General features: G+C 40.0%; 1 protein-coding gene across 1 annotated transcript in view; it reads left to right on the top strand.

The window, feature by feature from the left end:
• Window positions 1-12,617, top strand: part of JADE3 (jade family PHD finger 3) — a 50,752-nt gene that overhangs the window by 16,139 nt on the left and 21,996 nt on the right. Inside the window, exons 2-8 of the mRNA XM_083168749.1 lie at window positions 152-211; window positions 1,788-1,870; window positions 5,248-5,405; window positions 5,508-5,698; window positions 8,035-8,246; window positions 10,543-10,710; window positions 11,945-12,061. Coding sequence (XP_083024875.1) covers window positions 163-211; window positions 1,788-1,870; window positions 5,248-5,405; window positions 5,508-5,698; window positions 8,035-8,246; window positions 10,543-10,710; window positions 11,945-12,061 — 978 coding nt within the window. The 5' untranslated portion in view covers window positions 152-162. The remainder of the gene's footprint in view (window positions 1-151; window positions 212-1,787; window positions 1,871-5,247; window positions 5,406-5,507; window positions 5,699-8,034; window positions 8,247-10,542; window positions 10,711-11,944; window positions 12,062-12,617) is intronic.

Genomic DNA, 12,617 nt, shown 5'->3' with positions numbered 1-12,617 from the left:
TGGAATATTGCCAAGAGAATGGTTTTAATAGTTCTTAACAATGTTAACAGTGTTATTTTGAGAGAAACTAATTTGTATTATGGCAGTAGAGCGTTGTTCACATATTAGTATTTTGTGGCTTATTTTTCTCTGTTGTTCCTTGTATCTTTAGGATGCGTGAAGATGAAACGTCTCAGGCACCTCAGCAGCAGCGACAGCTCAGACAATGAAAGTAAGTCACACCAGACTTCCTTCTTTCACTTGGTTTGTTGTCATTGAGAGGCATTATTCATCTGAATAATGTACCATCATGAAAGATTTGAGCTCCATTGGCTTGGATAAGGTAAAAGTATAACCTTTCTTTATGACCTCACCTGGTGCTTACACAATCATGTTCATTGGTCTATTATTGAAAGCAAATAAAATTTGTTTACCAATAAAGTGTTCAAGCAACTTAATAACCGCTTGAAAAAATCTACCTATAAAAACACACTGACATCTATATGACATCAAAGAGTTATGAATTTTGGGGTGTTTTGAACATCATTGAAGTAGAACTGCTCATTTAGCAATGTTACTTAGCAAGGGGCTCTACAAATACCATTTCATCTTTGGCTGCTTACCAGAATACCGTGATCCAGCAATGTGACTGTTGAATTCAATTGGTGTATTCTTTATGTATAACAAATATTGTAGCTTCCCCTTCATCCACTAGGGACACTGAAGTTTTAAGACAGTGTGGAGCCTGGCACTCTGATTTTTTTTTAAGATGCACTAAGCTTCAAAAGTGATAAAATAGAGAGAGACAGCCAATCAGCTCCTACTTGCCATGTCACAGACTATATTTGAGAAAAACTGAAGATTCAGCGCTATTTTTTTAAAAGCTAATTTCACTAACCAGGTACTCCAGGCACAAAAAAAATATTTATGCTTAAAAAGGGTTTATTCTATAGGTACATAAGTAATATCAAACCATAAAAATACCAATACAATATATTAACAAAAATTGACACCATATATATGAAATTAAATAACATACTACATCTAACATACTAATCTCCATTTTATCACTTTTGAAGCTTAGTGCATCTGGCCCCATGACTGTCTCCTTCCCCTCTTCCCTCCATTCCAATGCAGTTTTAGAAATGAACCAGTGGAGCCAGGCATGTATATAGCCACAGATAGACCTGATGGCATCTAGACTAAACCACAAAGTGCCACAATACTATTCCCGGACACTGGACCCATCAGCAACAGTAGAGGATATGTGTTGAGAGTACGGCTTCTTGTAGGAAATCTGATGCTCTGTTTGTCCTATATGATGTGGTTTGCAGGGACTTGCTTGGCCTCAACCTTCTTCCATTTCGGCACATTCTACATGTCCTGTCGGGGGGGGCTTCTGTTACTCAACTGGTTGGGCAAAAACAAGTTTATTTGTTTTATCGGTTTAACACCCGTGCGACTTTAGACACTCGGTATGGACATGCAGTTTGCAGGTGCCTCAGCACTCTCCCACCTGTGAGGGCTTTGGAACATCCTCACGGTCTTGAACCTCCAGTGTTCCAGAGGGGGAACAGCCAGCCAGTCAGTCTTAAACACATTTTTTTTAAAGTGCCATGCTCCACTTATCCACCTATTGCTTTACCCCACTGTCTTGGGGGGGGGGGGGGGGGGATCTTCACCAGTGAGTATGGTCCCATATTCACTACAAGCTCTAATGATGCTTAAATTAATTGTAATGATGCTTAATTTAAAACAAATTATTTTCGTATTGCATCTTTAGTAATGTATTCTTTTTTTATTTGCAGGTCCCTCAACTTCCTTTTCCTCCTGTTTTCAGTACAGGAACAAAGCCAAAAACACAACTGAGGAAGAAAAGAAATCTGCCGAGGTATATATAGCAACAAGGCTCAAGAAATGTTTTGGCTTCTATATAGTCATTGTTTGAGCTCCTTACCTAAGTGATCTGTAGAGGCTGTAGTAGTCGTTCTCTTGGCTAGTAGTAGTTCGTTTATTTATAAGGCGCCACAAAGTGTCCGCAGCGCTGTACATGGCAAACAAAAAAACAAATTACAAGGTAACGTACAGGGTGTGTTGATAAAATACAGCATAAATAGGGGTATAGCTGGTAGAACTAAAATCAGCATCAGTTCTGAAATAGGTGTCGAAATTATTGAGGAGACTGAAGATGAAGTAGAGGAAGGGAAGAACAGGAGCACTGGTGAGGTAAAGAGGCTACTGCCATGATCTTCTTTACTGCTCCTCGTCTTATGAATAATTATATTGGAAGCAAGCTCAGCATTTTCAGGGGTTGTGCATGTATTTCTTTGATATCCATTGGAGATCAATGAAGTCTTGGGAAATAGGGGTATGTGCCGGAGTTTGGGCACTATACATTACGAAACTGAAGAATGTTGTAGAATTTCTCAATCTATATCCTTTGGCCTGAAGCCACCAGGTTTTTATTTCTAAGTGTCCCTGTGGCAGGGTGCTTTCTGATGATACTGTGCAGAGCAACTTTCTACAATCCATTGTATATTGTATCTAAGTGTGTGTGTATGTATATGTATATATGTGTATGTATGTACGTATATGTGTATATATATAATATTTACGTTTTATATTTACGTTTTGTGGTTTGGACTTGTGACCTTCTTTCTGCAGACTTTGGTGTAGGTGATCTGGTCGACAGTCAACAGGGTCAACACATGTTGTTGTTTTTTTTTGGGGGGGGGGGGTGGGTGTTTGTTGACCAGTACATCGTATAAGTGTACCGTGTCCCCTCGCATGGCTCGCTATGCTTCGGACATTATTATAGTCTCCATCTATGCTCACTGGGATGGTGAAGTATGAACGAGTAGATCAAAATCAAATTAAAAAAATCATGAAATACTTGCTTCTTCACCTTTTGCCCGTGTTGACCTTTTGACCTCGTCAACCTATTGTGTTTTGACAATTAACCCCCCTGTGATATCGCTTTCCCGCTAAAATCCCAGGTCAGGCAAAGGATTTTTGACCATGGATTTTGGTAGATGATCGCCGTACTCATGTCACTGTTTTCCCAGATTGACTGAAATAAGAAACGCGGGCGTGGGCAGGCGGTCAGTGTCATACAGGCAAAAAATTCAGATAAGAGCATTTTCCACAGCTCGTTACCTGTGTTTTACCCATTATTCCCTGCTGGTGTCCAGGGTAAAGAAACAGGTCACTAGATCCAGGTATTTTTTAAGTATTTTCTCCCTGTAGCCTTTCCACTGACCAGAGTCCTGGGTCAAAAACCGGAAAAAAATGTCTTTTTAGGCTGGTGGAAAAGGGGTATAAGAAAAGTATGCCTACTGCTGTAAGGACAATGAAGTCACACCATTGTCTCTACTGTATAAATCGTAGACTTTCAGAAGTTCTAGACCATGTTTAGGTGTTCTTAGGCTGGCCTGTTCTGTTGTCTTGCTTGCGTTAACTTTTTATATGATTGTTTATAAAAGTTAATTTATACTTTTTTTTTTTATTACTGGATTTATCCAGCATGCTGGATATTAATCGCCCTGCGATAGTGTTGCGCTGTGTAGGGGCGTTTTCTAAGTGATCCATTAGATTTGGGGAAGTTATGTTGTTTCTGTGCAGGGTAATTACTGGCTGCTTTATTTTTACACTGCAATTTAGATTTCCATTTAAACATACCTCACCCAAATCTCCACACATGAAAATGTCGACATGAGTTGAGAAAAAAATATTTTGTTTTAATGTCAATAACCTGTCGACATGGACCGCCAATTAGTGTAACAAGTACCCTTGCATGGCTTGCTTTGTTTGTTATGCTTTGGGCCTGGTGCCTCTCTTTGCTCCCAACACTTCACAGTTCTCAATTGTAGTCCACGTTGATTGTAAAATATGAAGTAAAAAAAATTGAAAAACTCATGTTGACCTTTTGGCCCTGTCGACCTATTCACTGTCTATCTGGACACTGTAGATCTATATACTGGAACCAAGTATCCAGATAAACCGTGAAAAGGCATGAATTTTTCGTTTTTTCAGACTTTTTTCCATCCACATAAAATTACAATTGGTAATGTGAAAGTACCAGGACAAAAGCTTGACTAGTGTTACACTAATTGGGGGTCCATGTTGACATGTGTCGACATTAACTATTACAGGACTTTCATCGGGCTGCTCCCATCCTATGGAATGCCCTTCCACGCACAATAAGACTCTCCAATAGCCTCCAAACATTCAAGCGTTCCCTGAAAACTCACCTCTTCAGGCAAGCCTATAATGTTTAAGTTCTACATGCATAACCCTCTGAGGCACTTATGTATTATATAGCTACCCTTCTGGACTTGTAACTTGGTGGGACTGCTATGCTATTACTGGTGCCTGTCCTTGTGTTTCCCTCCTATATCCCTATAGATTGTAAGCTTGCAGCAGGGCCCTCCTACCTCCAAGTCTGTATGTTGTTACCCAGTTTGTTTTATCACTGTCTACTATTGTAAAGCGCAACGGAATCTGCTGCGCTATATAAGAACCTATAAATAAATAAATTAACATAAAAAATATACTGTCTGTCTAATAATCCACACCCCTGATGTATACCTACTGAAGTTGTTTGTGAGGTCAGTTGAAATCTATATCTGTAGGCTAGTTGTGTAGTTTGATACATTTCATATATCGTATAAATAGTATGCATTTTAACAATTCCTTCAATTGTTATTGGTTGGATACTAAGATTCTGCTGTAGAATGAAGTACACAAATGAAGCTTATTGGCCTCAAGGAGGCGCTGCTGTTAAATAACAGTAAGCTTGGATCGCAAAGTGAACATTTTCAAAACTACAGTGGCGTCCTCAGGTTTCCTCCTGCTTTGTGTTAATACATGGACATTATTGGGAAACCTGCTCTCCCACAGACTTCTACGTGATTTGTCCTCACATGCTGCTGTCAGTTGGATACATCATTTAATAGTCACTGCATGGAGTTTCTGGAATCTCCTCATGTTGACAATTCCATCGGACTTGATTTACTAAAGCGTATGTAAGGGAAATGTGGAGGTACCTCTTATAAGAAATATTATATATAATAATATATCAGATTCTTGCTATCATTCTAAAAGATAATAACAATAACTTTTTTATATGCAACTATTCCAAAAACATGTAAAAACCTTATTAAATCTATCATTTCCTTGTCTTTATTTTTTCAATGCATCAAAGCAAATCTGTTTGCATGGTGATCTGGACTAACCCTAGGTTAATTATCATGTCTACGGCTTTTCTAGGTGTTCCGTAAAGACCTTATCAGTGCCATGAAGATTCCAGACTCCCAACATGTCAACGTGGAAGAATATTACCGTTTCACCGATACTTGGAAGCAAGAATGGGAAAAGGGTGTCCAAGTACCCGCTAACCCAGATTCCATTCCACAACCTTCTCTCAGGTGTGCATATGCTAACTTTTATGGTAATATGAGCCCTCCCCTCCCCCGACACTAAGTTCATTTACTCTTTAGTTTCAATGACTGACTTTTTTTGGTATTTAGGGTGATTGCAGAAAAAGTGAAGGAGGTGCTTTACTCTCGTCCACGAAAGTACATCCACTGTTCGAGCCAGGAGCCAGCAGAGCCTGGATACATCAACATATTGGAGTTGGCAGAAAGTATGTGTCGATATGACCTTGATGATATGGACCTACTCTGGCTTCAACAGTGCAACCTTGAGCTGGCGGACATGGGTAATTATTGCAGACCACATACACAGCTGCTGCTGGACTTGTTTAAAGCTAAGAAATAGAGAAGTCACTCAGTAAGTATGTGGAGGGTGGAGTCCTTAACGACAATGTAAAAATCCTTATTACTATTGCAGTAGAATCCTTTTATTTTAGCCAAAGCTCTTAGTTCGCCTTTTTTATTTAAAGCATTTTTTATTTAAAGCATTTATTCTGCATGGTATGGATTTTAAAAAAAATATTAATTTTCACTTGTGTTTTATGAGCTATCGTGCTGCAATTTCCTTTGAAGCTCTCTGTGAGATAAATTGCATCTCAAGTGCTTTTTTTGGAATTCGATTTGCATACAACCATGCGATTAATCGCATGGCCCTTGCGCCCTGGAATCGGGTGAGGTAATGAGGGATAGGCCATCTGGGGGTATATAAACTGACCAATTGCACATCACATTATGATAAATCAAATGTGTTTAAAAAGTACATGCGGTGCAATAAATATGTGTAGCACATAATATCTTGAGATGCGAGATTTCTCTAACGTGCCCGTGCATCACGTCGGGTGACACATGCGATTGTCATGCAATTTGTTGCTGCGATGTATTGTAATCACATGATTGTACGCAATATCTCACAAGTGTATGGGCTGCATTAGGGGGCAGTGCGGCAGCCAGCATTGGGATGTGGGGCTCACTATTTCTGGGACACTTAAGCTTTATTACATAGCAGATGTATGACTATGCATTAAAGTACTTTCCTGGAGTAGAGCAACGCATTTCATCAGCATGTAAACATGTTGAATTTGCATGAATACATGAATGATTTTTGGCAGCATGAGACTAGATGCAGGTAATTTTTATTTTATTTTATATGGGCACTATATAATATGTGCTCCTTTTTAATTGTTTTTTTTTTTTATCCATTTAAAATTTCGTGACACAGGACTAAAAGTGGGTACTCCCGGTTCAATTCCGTACTCCATTTTGATTAGATTCTGCCTGTTCGACATCATCTGAAGATTTTTCTACTCCTTTTCAATTTTCTGTATTTTTCCATTCGATTTGCACTATCCGATTTGCTATTCGGCCTTCAGGCAGGAAATTGAAATTGAATGTGAATCGAATGCAGCAGTGAACACATTAGATTTTCACTATCTACTATTAGATTTCCACTAGATAGTCTTGCCTGCCAAAGAACGCGCATTGGGATCGAATCTGCATCGAATGCTAAGAAAAGCATGGATTTCTATACAATTTTGCTTCTATAAGCAAAATTGAATAGAAAAATAGTTCATATCTCACGGTGTGTACCCCCTATTAGATTGCGTAGTCTTAAGTTCTTATAGTAAGATCCCTTCAATGGAAAATAACCATTTTCATTTTACATTGAAGGGATCTTACTAAATACCTCCACAAGCAGCTGCTCTTTGAAAAGCACATTTTAAGTGCCTAAAACCCACCTTTAAGCATTTTCTTTCATTGGATGGTCTTCATCAGGACGGATATGTCATGTGACCCATACTATTTAGGTAAATATCTACCCAGCCCTTGAACAGACAGCCCACCCGCCTTTGATAACGCTACCAAGCTTAGCAAATTGCATCAGTGAGCTGCTTGGACACCCACTGTCACACAGAAACCCAGATTGTAGTCCGCACCAACCCCTTGGGACCCACATCAATTGGAACCTTCTGAGGTCCGTGGAATTAGCCACCTATCCACTTCTGGACACTACTGTTATCGTGGAACAGGCAATACCATCATTCCGTGTGCAAAATTACCTCTGCAAAGCATCTCCTATGGACATACGGTCACTTATACCAGCTTTGAGCTGACCACACGGACATCAGCAGATGTTGCCCTTACCCAATGCATGGTGGTAAATATCCACATACATATATTCCCATTATTATTTAGGGGTACTTATAGGAACGCCCTCTCCGGGACAGTTGATATATTTGTGGGTGTTTATATTTTATTCACTTTTACATTGCTTTTTATATAATGTTTTTCAGTTAATTTAATCCTATCTATATAATTTTATATTTATTAATTTTTACATTATTGTGTGCGCTGCTTATCTTTTTTGTTTTACCTAATGTGCATGTGTTTTGTAGTACCAATAATTATTTTAACAAGAAAAGGTCAGTTAAATGTATATGTAACATATTAAATGACAACAGCAGGAAAAGTGCTGTTATATTACATAACGTGGTATATTTCTGGCAAAGTGGGATTCCCTTTTATTTATAACATGTATTGTAAATCTTGGTGTATGCATTGGCTGGAACGGAGGTTCATGTGATCACTTGATGTGAGAGTTCCTAACGTCCTGCTCTTATAACAGGATGTGCTCCTGTGGATGAGAGCACTATGGAGAAGACCTTGGAGGTGTTGGAACGCCACTGTCATGAAAACATGAATCATGCCATCGAGACAGAAGAGGGCCTGGGCATAGAATATGATGAAGATGTCATTTGTGATGTGTGCCGATCCCCTGACAGCGAAGAAGGCAATGATATGGTGTTCTGTGATCGGTGCAACATCTGCGTGCACCAGGTGGGCAGCCTTTGGTCCGTCATATAATTGGATACTCTGATATTTAGGTGCAGTATATAGAAACACCACAGTGTTTTCTTTGGGTCTATTTTTTTTTTTTTTTTAAATAGACACACCGACTGTACACTACACATTTATTTATCCACTGTTACCACTGTTTCACGGCAGCCAGAACTTCACATAAGTTAGTATTATTTAAAGCTGCCTTATTACCTAATAAGTACAAGGCCTTTCCCAATCTGAGAACTAGGGAGTGGTTGGGTAGGGGAAAAGGAGCGCTAATCACATGTTGGAAATGACTGATTTAGGCTTATGATTTGTCCTCACACACCCCTACCATGAGAGCTTGTGCTTTATCAACTTACTTTCTAGGTAGTAGTAGTATATCTTTTATATTTAAACAGTTTTTTATATTCATTTGTGCAAGATCATTTTAATAGTGCATTAAACATAGTAGTGTTCCATTGGAAAAGTACTACCACAGTAAGTCATAAAGGTCTGTTCTGTTATAGGTGATGTGTGGCGATCCTTCCGATGTGGTGCTTGAGCACTTACACTTGCCACCTAACGTGTGTAGTTTGTACTTTACAACCCCATAGGGATCGGTGATAAAATTAATTTCCGTCTACTGCATGTATAGGTTTTATGCATAATACACAAAGCCAGTAGATTGCGCTGAAATGTGCTGTTTTAGATGTCTCCTAAGTTAATTAACCCCATACTTACATACATGTGCTCTAATTAATGTGATGAAATAAAACCATAATGTCTGTGTGAAACTTAACATATGTTACAGAGCCTCTCTCTCTCACTCTCGGCCTGGTTTGCATGCTTGTCACAGTTGATCATACAAAACCTTCTAATTAAGCTGTGACATGCCAGGTTATTGCTGATGATACATCTGTGTATGTACATCAAAGGACAGGAATGATGTACCAATGTGTGTGCTAATTCAAAGAACAATATTTGATGAAAACCATGAGAAATGCCAAATAAAATGTTTCGCCATAGTCCTACATTTAGTCAATTAGGTTAATATTTGTCAAATATTTATCTTATCCAGGGGTTGAAGGTGAAAACATATTTCAAGGTTTAAGTACCTTTTTATAAAGCTGGTAGAATTGACCTATACACACTATGTAAATGTAAATTAATGGGATCTAAAAAACATCCTTAGCATAATGCAGTGGTTCCCAAACTTTCTTGACCAGGGCACCCTACAATATCAGCATTTGTTCCAGGCACCCTTAGTCAAAAAGTTTCTTATGGATACATAAAAAAATATAGTATTTTGTGCTTAACTGTTCAGTTATGTGGTGGGGAACATAGCTGTGGTTCTAATTGCCCATGCATTTTATGATTGGCAGCCACCAGCCTTGGTTTTGCCTATCGCTTTGCGCATAAATTGTTTGTTTTGGTCGTGGACCCCCAACCCGAGGCACCCCTGCAAACATCTCGAGGCACCCAGTTTGGGAACCACCGCCATAATGGATGATTTAAAGCAGGCATGTCCAAACTGTGGCCCTCCAGCTGTTGTGAAACTACACATCCTAGCATGCCTTGCCATAGTTTTAATACCAGGTTGAGTATCCCGTATCCAAAATGCTCGGGACCAGGAGAATTTTGGATAACGGATTATTCCGTATTTCGGAATATTTTAATATTTCAATGATGTATTTTGAAGTATCTTGCATTTATGCTGTATAAACACATAATATACACACAAATATATTTTATTACCACATAAAATACACACAAACATATTTTAATTGTTCAAAAAACAAGGTTTCAAAACGTGAAACAAAATGTGTGTACTATCTCAGCACTGAATTTGAATGCCAAGCAATCATTGTCTTGCACATATATAGTGCCAGTTACATATCATGTCCCCAGTGATGCTGTTACATATGTCCCCAGTGAGTTTTTAGCAAAAAAAAATTTTTTTTTCACTTTCTGGAATGTCCGTATTTCGGAATAATTCGGATAACGGATATTCGGATACGGGATACTCGACCTGTATTCCCTAATAGCAAAACTTTAGCAAGGCATGATGGGACTTGTAGTTTCACAACAGCTGGAGGGCCATAGTTTGGACATGCCTGATTTAAAGGCTCTTCCTGGAAGGCAGAAACATTTTCACTTCATGAGAGGATATTCATAACAAAAGATTTATATGGAAGGTGTATTATGAAGTATGAATACCCTTACGGTATATGTGAACGTTTTTGGGGGGTTATGTTATGGCAGATATTAACTATGAGAAGCATATCTTAGTCATGTTTATCTGTTTTACAAGGCATGTTATGGCATACTGAAGGTCCCAGATGGAAGCTGGCTATGTCGGACCTGTGTTCTGGGTGTTCACCCACAGTGTATTTTGTGTCCTAAAAGGGGAGGAGCCATGAAGGCCACAAGAACTGGAACCAAATGGGCCCATGTGAGCTGTGCTCTATGGATACCGGAGGTATAAGCTCTATCTGCTGTTTCCCTCTCATTGGCTGGAAGCCTTGCATTTTTCTTAGGACATCTTATGCAAGCAGTGGTAGATGACCACTATAGGATAGCCCACAGTGGAACTTAGAACTTTGTGCAATGAAAATATTATCTGATTCCTATTGGTGAGGGAGTTCTTTGACCCAGCACTCCTGCAGCCTACTCTACTAATGTGGGTAGAGGACATTTTTTAGTCTGAGAGGTGCCAGGATAAGAACACCTGTAAGGGGATTAACACACACACACACACACACACGGCAGCCAAGAGGAATGCCAGGCACCGGTAAAATTTTGGGGGTGTGGGAGGTGTGGGCACCTCCCGCACTTAGGCCACACCCACAAAATATTTAGAGGAGGGTGAAAGAAAACTCTTAAAATTGTAATCTCAGCAGCAGCACACACCTACAGCATGTGCTTGCTGACAGCAGGCTCAGCATGACCTCTCACGCTGTCAGTGAGACACTCATGCTGAACCTGCTGTCAGCACAGCACATGCTGTAGAAGTGTGTGCTGCTGTTGCTACCCGGGAGGGACAGAGGGGGAAGGGAGAGGTTGGACCAGGACACCTGATCCCAGGTAATTAGTACCCGCTCCCCCTCCCTCTCGGCTGCCCTGCGCGTGCACACGCACACACATACAGCGATCTGTGTAGGATGACCTAGCTATGCTAGGTCAGTCAGTGGTGCACCGCTGTCACTCAGCATACACAGAGCAAGCTGTCAGTGTTCTCGGTGGAGAACACTGGTGACCAGCAAGATTGATTGACACTGCCCATCAATCTCAGACAGCGACGCGCATTTGCTGTCACTATAGACCCTGCACACAAACACCGATGTAGGGGAAAATGAATTAATATTGGCATGTGTGTAGGCCCTATTCGAACTACACTACATTTTGTCTTATTGCTTTTTTGCTTAATAACCTGCAATATCCGTTATATATTTCTGGACTGCAGTTCCTTTTTCAAGTCCTGGTTAAGCAGACTGATGTAAACCTCTAACCCCTTTTCTCACTCTGCATTGCCAGGACTGGGTATTCCTGACTTTTCAAACTATAAAAGTATGTGTTTTTGGTGGTTTATTTTATTGAGAGCATTCTGTAAGATTTAGCGCTAGAACTCCTTGAGGCTTTTGACGATATATTTAGACTAACAAAATGTTTTACTTCATTGGAATTTTATCAATAATGTCTATTTGTTTTTGCAGGTGAGCATCGCTTGTCCTGAGAGGATGGAGCCAATAACAAAGGTCTCTCACATCCCTCCCAGTCGGTGGGCATTGGTTTGCAGTCTATGCAAGCTGAAGACAGGAGCCTGCATACAGGTAGATGCACAGTCTTTTCTATATAAATATACTACTACATTTTTATTTATAAGGCGCCATACATTTAGCACACATTAGAACAGTACAGGGTACACAGAAATAAACCTAACAGCAACAGAACGTAAACCGATTACAAGTAACAATTAACAGCACAAATCTTAGTACACGATACAGCTGAGATGTAGGGAAGCGAGTGAGAAGAGATACAGGTATAGATTGTAGGTGAGTAAGAGAGCTGTAATTAAGATGCAAGAAGAGTGCTGTGAGAACAGGAGGAAATAGGACCCAGCTCTAAGGAGCTTACAGTCTAGAGCAGGCATGTCCAACGTTGGCCCTCCAGATGTTGTGAAACTACACATCCCAGCATGCTTTGCCACAGTTTTGCTATTAGAGAATGCTAAAACTATTGCAAAGCATGCTGGGATGTGTAGTTTCAAAACATCTGGAGGGCCAACGTTGGACATGCCTGGTCTAGAGGGAGGGGGAGACAGACAGGTGACATGAGGTGCAGACAAGGAGGCCTGGAGCCAAGAAGTAAGCTTGGCAGGGATGGCCA

This window comes from Crinia signifera, chromosome 2 (genome assembly GCF_055691185.1).
Source record: "Crinia signifera chromosome 2, ASM5569118v1, whole genome shotgun sequence".
Taxonomy (NCBI): domain Eukaryota; kingdom Metazoa; phylum Chordata; class Amphibia; order Anura; family Myobatrachidae; genus Crinia; species Crinia signifera.
The sequence above is the reverse complement of the archived record's forward strand: the minus strand, read 5'-3'. Positions and strand labels throughout refer to the sequence as shown.